Raw genomic sequence first — 20,102 nt, 5'->3', positions numbered from 1 at the left:
GAAGGAAAGAAGCCACAAAAAGGGAAGAATCTCTCTCTCTCTCTCTCTCTCTCTCTCTCACACACACACACACACACACACACACACACACACGTGTTTGGTGCTAAATACTCCCAGCTCTTCAGTAGGACTCCAGAGACTCTCTTATGAGGACTTCAAAAGCTGACTGAAGGGAAACTTACACCAGAAGAAAAGGGAAGGTATCACATGAGAAGCTGCATTCAAGTATTTGAGGACTTTTGGAGACTTGAGTCAATGAAAGTAGCAGCAAATTAAAACTGTAGGTGAAAGCAAGTTACAGAGGTAGATTCAGCAATGACGCAACCATCCTAACTCAAGAGGACGCATCTGCGTGATATGACGGTACCTTTGCACCAGACCACTTGGGGAAGCAAAGAAAATTGGAATTGGAGAGGCCTGGAGCCAGAATGCACCTGGATGTGGGTCAGTACCCCTCTCAGGGTCATTCTTGGTCACCTGACCGTGGGGACCTGCATGAATCATAGTGGTGCTGGTTTGGGTGGAATCTCAGTTAGCAGCTAAGAACAAGATCTGGAGAAGGCAGCAAAGACAGTGTGAAACCCAGAGCAATAAAAATGCATAAAATTGTTAGTAGCTCTGCTAGAAATCTAAACACCAAGATCTTCTGTGAATTTAAGCTGTGGGAAAACAGATGAGTGAGGGAAAGAGATGGAAGGAAGACAGGAGCTAGAAGGAGAGGAAGGGGTAGCAATTTGACGGGGGCAGAGTGGTCCCCTTCTGCCCCTAGCTTTTTCTGTGTTCCCAGCCCTACCCACTAGGATGGGTGAGCGAATCATTTAAGATCTCAAGTCTCGGGAAGAAGCTGTGGCTTAGAAAAATAATGGAGTTGAAGTTCTCAATAAATACGCTAGGCAGCTAAAACCATTTAATCATGATCTTTGCATCAGGGGAGGAAAATCATAGGGAATGAAATGAGCAGGATCATTTTAAAAATGGAGATTTGGTTGGCAGATTACCACAGTAAGAAGACGAAAAGTCAGGAAAGTCAAATGCGACCAAAATCCACATTAACAAAACTTGAAGAAAACAGACACCATTTACATTCCAAGCCAAATAATGAGGTGTCAGCAAGGCATCAGCTGGAAGAAAAAAGTTGGAAAATGATTCTTTTTTTTCACTGCTTGCAGCCAAAGCTCTAGTTGAAAATAAATGCAAAATCTTGCAGCTGGCAATAGAGATCATTAAGGATCTCTTCTGTTAAGGGGTCTGACTCAGAAAATTTATAAGCCAGAGAGAAAGAACAGAAGCTGTCAGCTGCAGAAGGGGATATTCACAGAGAATTCAAGAAACAGAAGATAAATTATAGTGAAGATAGATTATGTAAAAATCTGTTGGATCACCTTGTGGGGAAAAAAAGCCCAAGACACCAGGTTTTTTCTTTTTGATGCATCAAGATTTCTTCCTGGAGAGAAGAGAGATGCTGCCTTCCAGAGACAGAAATTGCAGATAGCAATCCCAAAGATTGGTGTACTTCAGAGATCTCAGAAATAAACCAAATCCAGGAAGATCACGAAGTAAATCCCATCAGTGAGAGGTCCTGGGAGACAGGCTGGCTCCCTGAGCACACTCCCTGGGAGTACTGGGGCCCTCAACCCCACTGTGCCCTTCACCTCCTTCTTGCTATGGAAGAGGCATGCCTACAAGTGAATGCGTTGTGAATAGGCTGCCACCTGGGTAGAGGGACATATGAGGTGTCAGGAAAAACTTTACCCTCTGATCTGCAAGCATGACTTGATGAAAAACTGCCAAAATGTCTACTGAAGCCCACGCCCTCTGAATGACAAACTACCCAACCTTCCCTGATGGTGGACACAATCAAGATATCTCCACTTCATCATTCATCAAACAGACTTGCCTGGAGGTCAACACAGGGCTGTACATGGATCACCACATGGACCAAAGGACTATTTTCAGGATCTGATCAAATATCTGCCTCTAATATTGGCCTGGTGTGGTTTCATTAACAAAGAATGGCTCTAAGAGCTCTTACTTTCTCCAGGGAGCGCTGGCTTAGCTAATGCTGATGCCACTAACTTCCTGTCTTTATCAGGAATATCTGTCATAAATATAAACCACATAAACCACTAACACTGCCATCAGCCACCTTCTCAAACATGGACCCACACATTCCCAACCTTTCTTCCTGGTGAGCTTACAGCTCCTTGCTAAAGAAAACTTTAGAAACATAGATCCTCTTGCCCTAAGAAAGTACCTTCTTTCTTGACCCTAATTACTTGAGATTATCTACCTTTCTCTCTCTACAAAATACATACAACCTTTGGGTTCTAGAGAGGAGCTTCTCCAGATATCACTACCTGCTCCCCCAGGCTTACAGCCTCAGGTTATGAATGGACACTTGGGATAGTTCAGGTGCTTCAAAATCCAATGTGAATGTTACTTTGGTAATTAGGTTAACGCTCTTAGATATTAGTTTTGTTGTTAAGAGATCTTTTTGAACAAAATGACTCAAATCTGATAGGTATTTGATTTACTATAAAGTATGACCACCACTTGAGCTGATGCCTCTCACTTTCTCCACTCTCCTCAAACCTGTTTTATGTACTAACGTAGTTTATACAGTTAATGTAGCTTGCACAACAGATGGGGTTTAATATTATATATGCTGAATATAACACTTTTTCATAAATTTGCTTAAAAGGAAAAGTGTAGGAATAATTATCATGACTGTTTGCTAATCTATGTTCTTTTGCTCATCCATACTTTGCATAAACCTTGATCAAAAGTCAAAACACTCACCTTGGTGGTAGGTGAACTGTTGCCTAAGAGGAAGTAAGTAGTCACTGAAATACCCATCAACTAAACCCAAACCTGCAATGTGATGCCAAAGAATACACTCTTCAAGAAATCACTTAGAAAATTACTAACATAAGTATTCTATCCATGTTTGGGCATTCCCTGGTGGTCCAGTGGTTAGGACTTGGCACTTTCACTGCCAGGACCCGGGTTCAATCCCCTGGTCAGGGAACTGAGATCCCATAAGCTGCATGACACGCCCCCCAAAAAATTTTTGCTCTCAGCCGTGAAAGTGGATTTTGTTGGACTCTTTTACCCCAGTGAGACCCTTTATCTATATAAAATTAGAAGTCAACATAGACCCTGAAAGCTGCCTTAGTTGACATGGAGGTAGCCTGGTCCCCTGTCAGCTCCACATGCGTCTCATCTCATAAGGTGGCATCTTCGAGTGCCCCAGGGCTCCACCAAGCTCAGTTTGGCAACTTCTAGGTCACAACACAATAGCAATAAGGTCAAGGTCATGGTTTCAATGGCCACGGAGGCCATAACCAACTTCTCCCATTTACAAACATAAAACACTATGTGGTATGGGATAGATAACAGTTGATACTCAATAGAAAGAAAGTTTTATCAGTATTCTTAACCAGCATTCTTGCAAGTGTGTACCTGTGTTACAAATAAGAAGAGTGAGTATGCAAAATCCCTCCAAATTGCAAATATACACCCTACTATTGGGTCAACAGCATCATCTTTGTCTGTTAAAAACACTTCATTTTATTTCAGCAGAGATAGTAAGTACCTGTTAGTGATGTTATTAATGGGGCCGAGACATGTGCTATGGAGTCAGGCAAGACGCTCTCCTGGGAGAATGAGTTTTCACATTTCTCTGGTGTGAGAACGAACAGCAGCCCAGATGGACGCTCAGCAAATTACTGTCTCACAGCACAGCCCCATCTCGCTGTGATCTGTCAGCATTTTTGCAGCTTCCCACAGTGAAAGCTTCCTCATGATTCTGTATTCCTTGGGAAGATTAGACTCTGCCTTTTTTTTCTCCAACTCTTACATCTTCCATCTGAGACCATGTGGGTCTCAGATTTAGATCTTAGATTTACATTTAAATGTGAAGTTGTAGGCAACGACTTAGTGGCACAATATTGCCTTGAGCTGTAAATTATTTAATTAATGAAAGTCATCTGGAGACAGGTTTTTTTAAGAAGATTTCAAAGACCTTAGATAAATTGGTTTCTTTGTAACCCTCTCCACCGTCCTCATATCTCTGACCCCTGCCGCACCGCCACCACCGCCACTCCCATTTGTGAACAGGCCACTTCACCTCCTACTTTAAAAGAAAATCAAAGCCACAGGCAGGAACTGCCTCAAGCTCCTGCAAACCCACAAGAATCTGTGCTCTCCTTTCCTCCTTCCCTTTTTTCCAATGAGAAGGAACCCCTGCTCCATGCGTGATCTCCTTACCTGTGTCCCAGATCCCTCCCGCCAACCTCCTCAGTCCCTGACTCCATCAGTTATCTCCTCCTCCTCCTCTTACACCCACTCCGCTGCCTCTTTCCCAGTAGCATTCAAAAGGCCCAAGTTTCAACTGGGTTCATGGAGCACTCCAGCTATTGCCCCATCCTCTGCCTCCCTTCATGGTCGAGCTTAGTTGAGGGAGTTGCATCTACCTTCACAAATTCCTCTCCTCACCTCCCATTGACTCCCACGGAGGATGCCCTACAAGGTCGCCCTTCAAGGTCGTTGCCCTATGAGATTCCTTGTTGCTAAACACAATAGACACCTTTGACTTCTCAAAAGTATCTAAACTTTTGGAAAATTGTTCCTATTTAAAAAATAACAAACAAACATCCATTCAGTCAACAAGCATTTATTGAGTTCTGACTAGTGCTGGGAGCTTAGAATGTGGCAGTAAACAGGTGTTGGCAACTGTGGAGTTTACATTAGGAGGAGATGGGGACCCAAGCCATAAACAATTAAACATATGAACAAGATAATTCCATAAGGTGATAAGTGCTAGAGTGATGGGATAGAGAGTAACTATGGAAACCACATTGAGTTCCAAAGGAAGCCTCTCTGAAATGATATTTGAGCTGAAGTCACGAGTACAGAGATCTTGGGCCAGAACATCACAGGCAGAATAAACAGCAAGAACGGAGCCCTGAGGTTGGCACAAGCACTGAATAGATATGACAACATATCGTTTACACGTACAAAAGGAGAGACCAGAAAGAGGCAAGAGAGTGTGCTCTTGCTGGGTAGGGAAAGGGCTTCTGAGCCACAAGTGAAGTGGACCAAGTCTGGAAGAACAATGAGCTTTGTACCCTTTTGGGTTGGGGCCTGGCTCCACCTCCCCTCCACGGGCCTCCTGAGTAGAAGTGTTGGAGGAGTGGAGGAGGGTCTGTTGCCCGCCTCCTCCACCCTTCAATCCCAACTTTAGAAGCCAATAAGCAAATCAGCCAGCTTAAAACAAGCTGGAAGAGCTTCTGGAATGGACCCCGCTGGAGCCTGAAGAGAGATGGATCCCCTCACCCCTCTCCTTCGATCCCTCACCTCTGAGCTGGGTAGAGAAAGTAGCCCAAGAGGGGCTCCTACAAGGCCACTGCTGGCTACACAGTGGAACCCAAAGTCAAGGTCAGCCCCTGGAAGGAGTGTGTTAGAGTTCAGTCTTCTCGTGATCAGCTTCAGTGGTCAGGGTCCTGGACTTGGAGGGGCTCTCCAGTATTTGTGCCTGGGAGACAAAATGAGCCCAAAGATATTCTCCCAAAGCCAAGTTCCCAAACACACACACACACACACACACACACACACACACACACACACACACACACACCAATCCACAGGAACACAGGTGATCTAAGGGTCCTCTGTCTAACCTGGGGGCAATGACCCCCAGCATGTGTGTGTGTATGGGGGGTGTGGTAGAACCAGAGTGGAGTGGAGGTTTAGTTCCTGTGGCCCTGATCGAGAGCCCATACTCAAGATCAAAGTCCTTTTCCAGAGCCTGGGGCTGTAGATAGTGGGAGCAAATCAAAAAGAAGAGATGAGAAGTCAACCCCCAACCCTGGTCCATTATAATTGGCTTCAGACCCCCCCACACCACAGAATGTCCTCAGACACAGGGAAGTCTTGGACTGCTTAACTGGCCTAACTCGCCCCTTCCTTGACCTAGTTATCCTCTCCCCAAGGCCAAGTTCCTCTCCTAGTTTTCCTGATTCCTCTACAGTATGTAAAGGGGCTGAGCCAGGGAGAGTGGGGAGGGGGAGGAGAACCAGGCCTCAGCCCTTCTCAGGAATTTGGGGCTCTATGGCCTGAAAACAGCAACTCTCAGAGCACCCCCCTGGTTCTCTGTAAGTGCTCTGGGGCCATTGCCTGTGTCTTGAGGTGGGGAGGGTGGGACGCAGGGGCCCTCTTAGCAGCCTCGTCTCCAGGAGCCCTCGGGAGAGGGGAAGTGGGCAGGGCATTGTGCGTGAGCCCAGATTACTCACCCAGGGTTACACATTTTGCAAAGCAATTAGTTCTGGAGTTGAGACTGTCCAGATGGGTTGGTAAGAGGGTTTGCTGTCACCAGGGTGAGGATCAGGAGGAGACATTCACAAATCCCTGTGTGAGGCTGGAGACAGGGGCCTAGGGAGTGGGAGAGAACTCCTTCCTCATGACTTTCCTCTCAGCTCCTGACACAGCACATCGACTGCCTCTGACATGTGGAGTTAGACAGCTCGTACCTTCCCTGGGAATCTCCTTGCATCTCTGGACCATTTGGTAGCCTAATATCTTATTACAAAAGAACTTGGATCTTCCCCAAAGCCAGCTGTGCCTCAGACTGTGAGCTAGTACACAGGACTGATTAATGAGGTCAAATGGAAACCAAAGGACACAGGGGGAGAGAGGAACCTACGTAGAGGATTAATTACAAAGAAAGAGGTCAAAGATTAAAAGTCAGACTAGGCAACAGGATGCCGGGACGGAGGGGACTAGAGGTTGGAAGACAACACATGGGCTGGCACTGGGGCCATCCTGAGCCAAAGATCCTGGAGACCTGTGCACATCCTGGGGGAGAAAGGTCTGTAGCTGAGACCAGAAGAGCTCTGGAGCCTGAGGGCTGCTGCTGGGACCCACTGCCTGGAGTATAACACACAGAGGTGTCCCCTCTCACCTCCAGGCAGGCTGCCCGGTGGCCCCCGCGCCATGGGGACTATGGGCATCGGCTGTGGCCGCATCAGCAGGTGTCTGCCCCTGCATCATATTCAAAGCCAGATAAACTGTCCCAGGGCACATGGGTCGAGAAGCAGTGAGTCCGGGAGCTGAGGCCGTCCATTCACTTGAAACTCCTCCATCACTTCTTCCGAGGGGTCGGTTTGGTCTTCCTTTTCAATCTGGTTTACAAAGAGAAACATAAAAATCCACAGCGTTACTAAGTGATGTGCTCTTTCTCCATGTTCAGTTAATAGAATTATAAATTTATAGACTACCTGTGTGGTTATTACTCTTCTGCTAAACTCAGCCTTAAAATCTCAATTCTGGAAATTTCTCAATTCTGGAAATATCTGGCGAAAATAATATGATAATTTTTTTTCCTGGCCTGAGCCTAGGAAAGATATTCTTTAAAATATCTTCTGTTTTTATGTACAATAATTATTGCTTTTGTTTCCTTCTTTTCTTTCTTTCTTTCTTTTTTTTTTTTTTTTAATATATTTTGGCTGCACCGCACAGCATATGGGATCTTAGTTCCCCGACCAGGGATCGAGTCTGTGCCCCCTGCCGTGGAAGCACAAGTCTTAACCACTGGACCACCAGGGAAGCCGCTCTAACTCCTTTTAATGATTCAAAAAGCCAATTTGGCGAGGACTTAATCTTGTTAAAATATTTTTCTAAAAAGAAAATGTTCTAAGTGAAATAGCAGTTTAAACCATATACAAAAACTAGGCATACAGATCAGAAAGGAAAAAATAAAACTGTCTCTATTTACGGACAACATGATTGTCAGTGTAGAAAATCCCAGAGTCTACCCCCCCAAAAAAACTAGAATAAGTGAGTTTAGCAAGATCACAGGATACATGATCAATATGTTTTTATATATTGGCAATGAACAACTGAAATTGAAAAAGTACTATTTTTAATAGTACCTAAAAGCATGAAATGCTTAAGTAAAAAGCAAACAAAATATGTATGAGATCTGTATGCTGAAAACTACAAAACAAAAAGGACCTAAATGAATGGGGAGATATACCATGTACAGTTCTCCCCAAGCTGACTTATAAACTTGACATAATCCCATTCAATACCACCAGGATATATTGTCAAAATTCACACACTGACACTAAAATTTCTATGGAAAAGTGGAGGAACTAGAATAGCCAAAGACAATTTCAAAAATAAGAAACCGTGTTGGAGAATTTACACTAAACTGATTTTAACACTTACTGTAAGGCTATGGTAATCAAGTTGATGAAAGAAAAGATATGTAAATTAGTGAAACAGAATAGAAAGTCCAGAAATAAACGCACACATTATGGTCAACTGATTTTTGACAAAATTGCAAAAGTAATTCAGTGGAGAATCTTTTCAACAAGTTGTGCTGGAACTATTGGATATCCGTATGCAAAAAAAAAAAAATGGAACCTCAATCCATATCTCACACCATTTACCAAAAAATTAACTCAAAATAGATAATAACATAAATGTGAAACTTAAAATTTTAAATTTCCAGGAGAAAATCTTTGTGATCTTAGGTTAGGCAAAGAACTCTTCCATACAATCCAAAAAGCACACATACAATACAAAAAACATGATATATAAAAGAAAAAATTGATAAATTGAACTTTGCCAAAGTTTAAAACTTTGGTTCTTCACAAGACACTATTAAGAAAATGATAAAGCAAACCACAGGCTGGGAGAAAATACTTGCAAAACATGTATTTGATAAAGGACTTACATCCAGATAATATATTTTTAAACTCTCAAAACACAATAATAATTAAATAACCCACTTTTTTAAGTGGGCAAAAGATTGAGCACACACTTCACCAATAAATGTCTATGGTGGATGATATATAAGCTCATTAAAAGAACATCATTAGTCAATAGAAAAAAACAAAATTAAAACTACAGTGAGGTACCACAACATACAATATTAGAATGGGTAAAATTTTTAAAGCTGACAGTACCAAATGCTGACAAGAATTCAGAGCATCCCACTTTGCTAGTAGGAATACAACCACTTTGCTAGTAGTGCAACCACTTTGGAAGACAATTTAGCAGTTTTATATTTATTTAAACATACACCTACCATATGTCCCAGCAATACCAGTTCTAGTTATTTACTCAAAGAAAAAGCAAACTTACAATCACATGAATGTTTACAGCAGCTTTATTCATAATTACCAAACACTGGAAACAACCTAAATATCCTTCAACCCGTGAATGGAAAATTCTGATAGGTTCATGCATACAATGGAATACTACTCAGCAATAAAAGTGAAAGAACTACTGATTCATGCAACAACGACATGGTTCAATCTCAAATGCATTATGCTAAGTGAAAGAAGCCAGACTCAAAAGGGTACATACTGTATGATTCCATTTATGTGACATTCTAGACAAGACAAAACTATAGGGACAGAAAACAGATCAGTGGTTGTCAGGAGCTTGGGGACTGACTTCAAAGGGGAAGTATGAGGGAAATTTGGAAGTTGATGAAAGTATTCTATATTTTGATTGTGGTGGTGGTTACATGACTCTGCATAGAACTGTTTGCTGAAAATGTCAAATTCTACTGCATGCATGTAAACCTGATATACGTATGCATGCGTGTGTGTGTTTATGTGCCTTGTGTATTACACAAACATACATGACACTTCTCGTGTCATGGTCCGTGGCTTTCTCCTTTATCCAAATGCAGGTAACTGAACTATGACTTCCCAAAAGAAAACAGTGCTTAGTGATATAATCACCGTAATCCTGCTTTCACCCAACTACTACTGCACTGCTGTGTTTTTTCCCAGTAATACTCAAAACTGCCTGGAAACAGACATGGTGAAGGCAGATGGTTGGATTCATACAAGGCTGGAGGTTTTCCCAAGAATATGAGATAGATATTCAAAGGGTAGGGGAATGTAAGGTATTTTTGAGAGAGATTAAAATGTTGGGCCATGGTTTCTAATTTGGAGAGGGAGGAAAGTGAAGAAAGAAGGAGTCTGAATACACATTTTTCCAAAGAAGACATACACATGGTCAACTGGTACATGAAAAGATGCTCAACATCACTAATCATCAGGGAAATGCAAATCAAAACCACAATGAGATATCACCTCGCACCTGTTAGAATGTCTATTATCAGAAAGACAAGAAATAATAAGTGTTGGTGAGGACGTGGAAAAAAGAAAACCCTTGTGCACTGTTGATGGGAATGTAAATTGGTGCAGCCACTGTGAAAAACAGTATGGAGGTTCCTCAAAAAATTAAAAATAAAACTACTATACGGTCCAGCAATTCCACTCCTGGGTATTTATGCAAAGAAAATGAAAACATTAACTTGAAAAGATATATGCACCCTCATGTTCATTTCAGCATTATTTATAATAGCCAAGCTATGGAAACAAGTGTCCATCAGTGGATAAGTGAATAAAGAAACTGTGATATATATATACACATACAACGAACCATTATTCATCTATAAAAAAGAATGGAATCTTGCCATCTGCAACAACATGGATGGACCTCGAGGGCATTGTGCTAAGTAACATAAGTCAGGGAAAGATAAACACCATAGGATCTCTTCTATATCTGGAATCTAAACAAACAAACAAATGAAAAACAAGCTCATAGATACAGAGAACAGAGGCAGGGGTGCAGGGGGAGAGAAATTGGTAAACTGCTTCCATTTGTTTTTTTACTTTAAATAAATTGAAGAATTCATAAGGAAATAATTTAAATTAATAAATAAATAATGATAACTTGAAACATTTTTTAAATCAAACTACCGGGGGTGGGGGGAAAGGAGTCTGATGGATGGAGAAGGAAAAACCAGGGCTCAGAGTACCAGAAGCACCTGGTGAAGTTTAAGAACAGTTGCTGTGGGGACACTTAACAAAGCAAGTTGGAAGAAAAGCAGACAGTTGATGTGGAGTTGGATGATTCCATTGGTGATTTCAGAGATGGCAATTTGTTTCCCTCATTGGAGAATAAACTTTGAAAGAACAGATGGTTCATATGCAGCTCCATCAGGCAGAGCTCAGCAAGCCTTCAGCACAGCCTCACGTCCTGGTCGCTGGTGTTCTAAACCTACCCTAACCTTCTCAGACCTCCAGCTCTTTCATCCTCGGGGTATGACTTGCCTTCATCCTTCTTTAAATGTTTTCAAAATTTTTTTATTATTTATGTAGTTTTTGGCTGCGAGGCATGTGGGATCTTAGTTCCCCAACCAGGGATCGAACCCACGCCCCCTGCATTGGAAGCATGGAGTCTTAACCACTGGACTGCCAGGGAAGTCCCCTTAATGACCATTTAATGGGTCTCTCTCTATTTTGCAAAACCAAACGGCTTTTCCTGCTCCCATCAGTGGCCTGTCCCTCCACACGTACTATGAAGGAGCCTTGCTTCTCTCACTCTATCCACGATCTCCATCCCCTCTCCTTTGTTTCCAATCTCACCCTCACTTCTGCACCCTTTCCCATCAGCTCTTAATGTACTTTAAGTTATGGTAAAAAAAAAAAAAAAAATTCTAGAAAGTAAAATTGGCAGGCATGTGTGTATCTCAAGAGGTTGGAAGTCAGGGTGGGGCTTAGGTTTCCAGTGGGGCTGATTAGAGGGGCTGTGATGTTGTTTGCTGAGCTTGTTGATAAGAGGAAGAGCGAGTGTTCATGGGAAAGAAGTCAAGTGGAGATAAGTTGAGTTTGATAACATCCACGTTGATCTGCTGGGCAATCAGGCCCATATATGAGTTTAATGCCAGGGCTGGAATAAGGTTTAAAAGTCATCACCATGCCGGTTACGTTTAAAACCATAAGAAAAGTCTACAAATAACAAATGCTGGAGAGGATGTGGAGAAAAGGGAACACTCCTACACAGTTGGTGGGAATGTTAAGTTGGTGCAGCCACTATGGAAAACAGTATGGAGGTTCCTCAGAAAACTAAAAAATAGAATTACCATATGATCCAACAATCCCACCCCTGGGCATATACCCGGACAAAACTATAATTCAGAAAGATACTTGCATCCCTATGTTCATAGCAGCACTGTTCACAATAGCCAAAGCATGGAAACAACCTAATGCCCATCGACAGATGAATAGATAAAGAAGATGTGGTGCATGTATACAATGGAATACTACTCAGCCATAAAAAAAAGAACGAAATAATGCCATTTGCAGCAACATGGATGCAACTAGAGAGTATCATACTAAGTGAAGTAAGTCAGAAAGAGAAATGCAAATATCATATGATATCACTTATATGTGGCATCTAAAATACGGCACAAACAAACCTATCTACAAAACATAAACAGACTCATAGACATAGAGAACAGACTTGTGGTTGCCAAGGGGGAGGGGGGGAAGGGAGAGGGAGGGACTGGGAGTTGGGGTTGGTAGATGCAAACTATTACATTTAGAATGGATAAACAACAAGGTCCTACTGTATAGCACAGGGAACTATATTGAATATCCTGTTATAAACCATAATGGAAAAGAATATTAAAAAAGTGTATATATATTTACAACTGAAACAAAACATAAAACCATAAGAGACTCTGTAATGACCTATATGGGAAAAGAATCTTAAAAAGAGGACATATATATATATGTGTAACTGATTCACTTTGCTGTACAGCAGAAACAAACTCAACATTGTAAATCAAGTATACGCTAATAAAAATTTTAAAAATAAATAATTAATTATAAAAACACAAAAAAAACAGAAGGCAAAATCAAGGAGGGGGCTCAGAATAAAACCCTAGAGGATCCCAAGGTGAAGTGTTGCCAGAAAAGGAAGGACTCATAAAGAAGACCAAGATGGAAAATTCAAGGGAAGTGGAAGGGCTAGTTTACCCAATCCTGCACAAAGAAAGAGAATTCTCTCTGGTTTTCTGGAAGGTGAAAATGCACAATGTACCTCTTGGCATCAGGAAAGACAAAAGGAGGACAAGTCACATCATAGAAAGTGTCTGGAATAAGTTTGGGTCTGCAGACCTGAAAAGCAGGCAGGCTACCTCTATCTAACAGCCTGAAACTTAGCAGCTGGCCCCGGAGCCTGGGTCTGTTAGTGCATACTCTCGGACCCCTCGCAGTAATTGCTCATGTGTCGGCGCTCTTCTGAAGTAAATCCTAGCTTCTCAAGTATGTAAATGTTTGTAATTGCATTTTTCTTTGGCAGTCCTGGTCATCGCGAACAAACCGAAAACTATATACAGGGGCGACCACTGACTGTGGGCTAACTCCCGAGCTCAGGGTTGTTACTCAGGTGAACAGCAGCAACACTGAGAGATGGGCCACTCGTAAATACCATCTGAGCAGCTGGACCAGGGGCATACGTCATCCCCCCTGATTGCCCAGAGTTTGGTGCAGTGCTGTGCACGTGGTCTCGATGACCAGGCTTGAAAATACATGTGGAAATAGATTGGTCCTCCAGGCTTCCGGTGTGCGGGGCTCAGTTTGTACAAGACAATGCTGTGAAAGAACGCATCAAAGGCACACACAGTACTGCTCACATATGTGTGACTGGCCCCAAATTAGTCACTCAAAGCCGCAGCCACAGAAGTTTTCAGAAAACCACAGATCTTAGCTCCTGAAAGCAGAGGACCAAGGAGCCAGAAGAGTCTCAGCTCAGGAAACACGTCTTAACCCTAAAGGCCGGGATGACCTGTGAAATCCTAAAACCTTGAAGAACTGAGAGTAAAACAAACTAAAAGGGAGATGCCATGATTTCTTTCCATCAAATATGAGAATGCTGCCATGTTCAGTCAGGATGCAAGGAATCATACCTATTGGATCCTAAGATTTAAATATTCACTGGTTTTTGAAAAGATGTATCCAAGGGAGTTACTAAGGACACAAAAGTCCTTTGTCAAAATTGTTTGACCTCAAAGGGTCAGACCTCAAGAATGGCACCATTTCAGGAAGCAAGCCTGCTTCAGGAAAACTTTTTTGACCCTTTCTTCACATGTAATTTAGTAGCTCTGCTTGAGAGTGAATTTTTTCCCATTAATCTTCCTCCCACTCCTTTGATTTAGGACAGTCACTTAGTGTCAGTAGACTATGTATGCATACCGCATACAGCATGGCGAAGCAATGTCTCTAATGCATTACCTTAGGACCTTTGGGAACCTGAGAAGGGAGAATGAGTATCGTAGGAAGGGCTCAGATGGTGCATCTGTGATGTCGTGGGACATTATGAATGGAGCCTGTCAGGTCCCTTGGTCCCAGGGAAGGGACGACAGCTGAGGAGGCAATGACAGACTATAGAGGTGTCTTCCCTGATACCCACCGAGGATGGTTAACTGAGGGAGTCAAAATACACCAACACTAAAATATCTCTTGAGTTTAAGTGAATTCAGCAAGGCTGAATCCAGACAAATCTGTGGCTCAGATGAAATTGGCTTTCATTGTCTTCCATCTCCTTTCCATGTCCTGGTTCATTCAACTCCCAGCCACCCAAACAGCCATCACATAGCTCACTGGAGATTGTGGGCTTGAAGCCACCACCATAGATGACATGCCTCATATACAATTAATTTCCTCTGCTCTGCACATTTCCTAACCACTTCCATATATCAAAGCTTACCTGTCCTAGGACCTTATTACTCAGGCCCCTCAGGAAGGCATAAATTAACGACCAGGTAACTTGATGCACAACTTCTATTACAGTTTTAGTGACTTACCAGTCACTCACCAGTCTGTTACTTCCTTCCCAAATTAACCTCACCTGATCTACACTGGGGGTGGGTTGATTGCTTGTTGACAATGCAGATCCCTAGAACCTCACAAGTGACCCAAGGAATTAGATTCTCTGGGAGCATTTTAACATGCTCCCCAATTGATTCTTCTACATACTAAATCTGTAAACATCATGAGACATGCATACACTATCATGTGCTATGCAGGTTCTGAGCATCAAAGTAGATATGAGAATCCCAAATACAATTTATATCCATTGTTAACTTATAAAACAGGTTCATTTTCAAATACTAAAAGGACTAAAGAGCTGGCCTGCCGTGCATGTGGGCAGAGAGTATAAGGGAAGTCTGTGTACCTTCTGCTCAACTGTGATATGAACCTAAAACTGCTCTGAAAAGTAAAGTCTATTAAAAAAAAAAAAAAAAAAGGCTGACCTCCCCACATGGAGCTGATAAACATATGCTCTTTGGCTCACCTATTCTCTCTACAGGCAACATCCCCTTTTATCCTCTACTTATTCTAACCTAACTTCTGTGAAGCCCCAGACAGGCAGAGCCATTCTCCAGGCTCCCATAGCCCAATGCATATACTGATTATGAGAGTATTAGAGTGTTTAACCCTACACTGTGACTGAATATTTTCTTGTTTGGTTCTGGTGAATCGCAAACAACCTGGCTTGTTCTGGCCACGTTCCCATCCCCCAGCATAGTATGTGGAACTCTATACATACGCAATCAAGATTGTTGAATGAATGAATGAATGAATGATCTTGCCACTGAAGTTAACATCAGATGAAGCGTGCTGGGAGGAGGGATGGATGAACTGGCTGAACCTCTCCTTTTGCACATACACAGATACCCCTTAGAGTCACCATTCCTTCTCTCTCTGAGGGACAGGAATCGAGGGCCTCATTTATTCAATCTGTTACTGTGGTCCATACTCTGAATTTATAAATTAATCACTTCCAGTCCTACTAGGCAAAGGAAGCAACTGGTGCTGCCATCTGAAGTATTGTACCAACAGTGGCTATGAGGAAAACAGAAGCCACACTAGGTGTTTCAAACAAGGGGATTTAATGCAGGGAATTGATTACACAGGTTTGGTAAGGCTGAAGGAGGGCCATTGAGATAACCTATTGTTAGTAAACACAGGAAGCAGCTACTAACCTTAGGGCTGGGGAGCAAAAGGGAAGAGATGGTGTTACCAGAACCTAGAGGCTTTCTTGGGGGACCCCCCACGGCTGGTGCCTGGCCCTCTCTGGGGGCTGCTGCGCGGCTGCTGCTTGGCCTTCTGAGGGGGGCGCTGCTTGGCTGGTGGAGGTCGGACTTCTGGGCGGGGGCGTGGCTGACGTTCGGACCTCGGAGGGGACCGTGGCTTGGCTGGTGCTCTGACCACCGCGGGGGGTGCAGCTGGCTGGCGCTTGGGCCTCTGAGGGGACGTTGCGCGGCGGCTGGTGCTGAGAGGGCCAAAAGAAGCTGCAGACTGGAGCAATGGCTCTCCTCTGTTGCTTTAAGGGATGCTGACAGGAGCTGGAAATAGGAAGGCAGCCCTGCTCCTCCCCCCGCCCCACCTTCCAGTCTCCCTCCAGTACCTTCCAATGGCAGAGCCTAACGGGGAGCCGACTGTCAGGGGATTGGGGGAAGCGCAGTTTGCAGAGCCTCAGCCCAGCATCGCAGAGTAGAGCAGGAAGGGGGAACTCGGAACTGAGAGACAGAGGCCAAGGCCCAGCCCAGGCGCCAGGTGGCAGCGCAGACCACTCACCTGGTCTTCTGGCAGGCACAGCAGATCCAGTCCTCCTCTTTCTTCTGGTAGAAGCAGCCACTTTTACAGATACTATACTTGCGGTCCACAATCTCACGTTTGGAGTTGAGGAAGGTGAACGGCGGGCAGCAATGTATGCTGAAGTGCTCCGAGAACTTCTGGTTCTTGGAGAGTCTGGGGCCCTCCTTAACCACTTTCTGACTCATCTCACTGGAAATCAGTGATGCGGGGGGAGGTGGGGAGACATAAAACAGCACATTCATGTGAGGGAGCTTTCTACTCCAGGAACGCACTCCCTGCTACCCCCATGGTCCAAGTTAACATTCAGAGCTATCCTCCATCCTGAATCTGGAAGGTCAATTTCCTGCCCAGCTCTATGGAGAGGGACTCAATTAGGAGTTTGTTCTTTTTTTTTTAATTTACATACAATTTTTAAAGGTTACACTCCATTTACAGTTGTTACAAAATATTGGCTATATTCCCCGTGTTGTACAAATACATCCCTGTAGCCTATCTTACACCTAAGAGTTTGTACCTAGGCAATATAAGGGAAGAGTTTGTTAATTTTTATTTGTGTATTTTTAAATCATGTTTTCTGAAAATGGACTCTTTTTTCCCTTATGTGTTAGCTTCCCACTTAGGACAGGAAAAAATATTACAAAGCCAAACACATCTATGGCAAAATAATATTCTAGATTTAGGAATGGCCATTTCTCTAAAAAACCAAGAAAGCTTTGTTATTGAAAGCATAATCTCTATTCTTACCATGAAATACTACACCAGAATGAGAAAGAACAGACTGTAAGACACAGGTCAACATGTTTGAATCTCACAAACATAATGTCGAACAAAAGAAGCCAAACACAAAGGAATACACGCTATATGATTCAATTTATATGAGGTTCAAAAACAGGCAAAACTACTCTAGTGCATGGTGCTAGAAATCAGAACATAGTTATATTTGGAGGAGGTGGGGTCTGACTAAGAAGAGGCAGGAGGGAGCCTGCTGGGGGCGGAAAATGTTCTGGATCTTGATCTGGGAGATGACTACACAGGTGTATACATATGTAAAAATTCAGTGAGCTCTACACTTAATTTTTGTGCATTTTACTGTTTACCTCAGTTAAAGAGGAAAAGTAAGAGGAGGAAGAGGAGAGATTAGAGAGTTTTGATTCTTGAAATATTCTGAAAGGCGGGAAAAACTTAATTACTTACTGCAGCATCCTTTGTGGAAATGTGACACATGCAGAAATAGTCCTACCTAACACTCCAAAACATTGAAGCACACAGGGGACTTAAATGACTATTAACCAACAAGAGTCTACAAATATACACAGGTAATGTGCATATACCGGCCACTGAGAATATCCCTCCTCTCAACAAACTCAAGGTCAAGTTGTACACACAGACGTGCAGTATGTAATTACAAGACACGGTGACATCGACCAACAGAAGTATGTACAAAGATAAAGGAAACCATGAAAAGGGGATGGATTCTTTGAAGACAGAGAAGACGATCTGGGTTTTAAGGATGAATACATTAAAAACAACTAAGTTACTCTGAGGGGATATTTTGATTTTTTGTTTGTTGGTTGGTTTCTATTGTTTTTTATTGAAGTATAGTTAATTTATAATGTTGTGTAACTTTTTTGTTTTTTGATAGGCTTGTCTTCTGCTACAGATAGAAGTGAGGGCTGAGGAGCAAGTTGAGTGTAGTTATAAGAAGAAAATACATCCTTTTGCACCTCAGTCTGTAGAGTCCATATTATGTGTTACACCTGTTATGTATGTTGCAAATGCTCTTTCCCAATATTTCACCTGCTTTTATCATGCAAAAAATTAATTTTTATGTAATTAAGTTTCCTAGTTCTTACTCAGGGTTTTATATTTTAGTTCAGAAAGTCTTCCCTACTTCAGAAGCTCTTAATCATACTCATGAATATCCCATTTTGAAAGAGAATCCTCTCTGAATCTCACTTTCATGTCTCTTTTCCTCTCTATAACTCCTCACTTTTATAGGCAATGTTCTTGAGAAGTTATCAACACTCTTTTTCTCCATTTCTACGTCTCCTCCCCCTCAGTGCACTCCAATCTGGCTTCTGTTCCTACCTCCCAAAGATACGTGGTTCTCATAAAGACCTCCATGCTGCCAGACCAGCTGTCTTCTTCCTCGATCTCTCTCTCCATGTAAATGCTTCCCTGTCCTGTCACTCCATGTTCTCCTAGATTCCTTCCTCCATCTCTAGCCCTTACGTCTCAGTTTCTCTTATAGGCTCATCTGCTTTATCCAAAACTTTTAATGTTAGAGTTCTTCAAGGTACAATAAATACTAAATGATTAATAGGGTTACCTTCAAGCATCCACTTCAGCATTTATGATATGTTTAGGTTGTGCCAGGCACAGTGCTCAGGCTCTGTAGGGGATGCAAAGCTGAATCATGTTTAGTCCCATCCTCAAAAAAAGTATCCACCAGCTGGGAAGATGGGCAAGGATGCACATGGTGTACTCATGGCCACAAAACCCATCTATTGAGCCCAAACATGTACAAGTCTCTGAGGAGACTGAGGGGATGGATCAGCTAAACATCCTGCTGACATCTTGTAGATGGAGGAATGTTGCATAAATGTTAGTAAGTGCAATACAAGGAAGGGATGCTGTGGAACATGAGAATGTGCTGAGACAATGGCACGGAGAGTCCACAAGAGCGGGGCCATGCATTGGGCTGGGGAAACAGGTAAAACGTGGGTAGAAACATCTGGCCCTGAGATTTGGACAGCAGAGATAAGGGTTTGTGGAGGGTTGGGAGCAGTTGATTCCTAAGCAAAGATACAGAAGGGTGAATTGCAGTCCACCTGAGAGCCCACCCAGTCTGCAGGGCAGTGTGGGAGCGGTGACAGTGCCAGGGCACAGGTGATGAGGTAGCACAGGAGTTACCCATCACTGCGAAGGATCTAGCCCTTGTGACTGGGAGTGTGGTCATGCCATCAGCTGATCAGGAGTCTGAATAGATGAGAGGGAGGGAGATCATCTCATTGGTCTGGGATATCATGAATTTAAGGCGCTCATGACATCCATGTGGAAATGGGCATCCGAAACTCAGGAGCTAGAGCTGTCAGCTCGAGGGTCCTTCACCTCATGGAAGAGACACAGCCTTGGGAGTGGATGTGCTGGGTGTGAGCTGAGTGAGGATCCAGGCCAGGGAAGGCTCCCAGGAGGAGTAGTGGGCCTACCTTCAAGCTCCAGGAAGAAGAGCTAGGGAAGAAGGAGCAGCAGGGGCAGCCAGGGAGGTGGGAGGAGTAGCAGACTCTTAGAAGACAAATCTCCAAATTTGCAGGAGGAGGAGATGGTCAGCAATATCAAAAGAAAAAAAAAAAAAACAAATAAAAAAATGCTTTGTACAAACAAGCATTTTTAGACCAATGAGAAACTAAAGTTGATTTTTAGGGTCTGATTCATTGCAATTACGACCCTAAAGATCTGCCAAAGCCCTACCAAACCCTGCACATGTGGCAAAGTCCAGCTCAAGTTTCTGCTCCCATGGGAAATAATGAAATGAAACACTCCAGGACTAACCAGCAGGAGTCATTTCTTTAGGCTCCCAGCACATGGAGATGATGTTACTCAGCTTTTCACAGGCAACTCAGA

General features: G+C 43.1%; 1 protein-coding gene across 2 annotated transcripts; it reads right to left on the bottom strand.

The window, feature by feature from the left end:
* Positions 1-7,141: 7,141 nt before the first annotated feature.
* MOBP (myelin associated oligodendrocyte basic protein) lies at positions 7,142-16,663 on the bottom strand. Of its 2 annotated transcripts, none has more exons than XM_068558896.1 (2): positions 16,458-16,663; positions 7,142-7,181 (listed from the first exon to the last, which is right to left on the bottom strand). In XM_068558896.1, exons 1-2 carry the CDS (start codon positions 16,661-16,663, stop codon positions 7,142-7,144), a joined length of 246 nt encoding a protein of 81 aa, XP_068414997.1. The 2 variants fall into 2 exon arrangements, with proteins under 2 accessions (XP_068414997.1, XP_068414996.1); XM_068558895.1 differs by lacking the exon at positions 7,142-7,181 and adding an exon at positions 15,897-16,152.
* Between the last annotated feature and the right edge of the window lie 3,439 nt (positions 16,664-20,102).

The sequence above is a fragment of the Eschrichtius robustus genome, chromosome 12 (genome assembly GCF_028021215.1).
Source record: "Eschrichtius robustus isolate mEscRob2 chromosome 12, mEscRob2.pri, whole genome shotgun sequence".
In the NCBI taxonomy this organism is placed as follows: domain Eukaryota; kingdom Metazoa; phylum Chordata; class Mammalia; order Artiodactyla; family Eschrichtiidae; genus Eschrichtius; species Eschrichtius robustus.
This window is presented reverse-complemented; position numbering and strand designations above follow the sequence as displayed.

Coding starts and splice junctions, on each gene's coding strand:
- MOBP (XM_068558895.1), bottom strand. CDS start 16,663: ATGAGTCAGAAAGTGGTTAAGGAGGGCCCCAGACTCTCCAAGAACCAG. Junction 16,153..16,457: donor TGTGCCTGCCAGAAGACCAG/GTGAGTGGTCTG, acceptor TGGCCCTCTCAG/CACCAGCCGCCGCGCAACGT.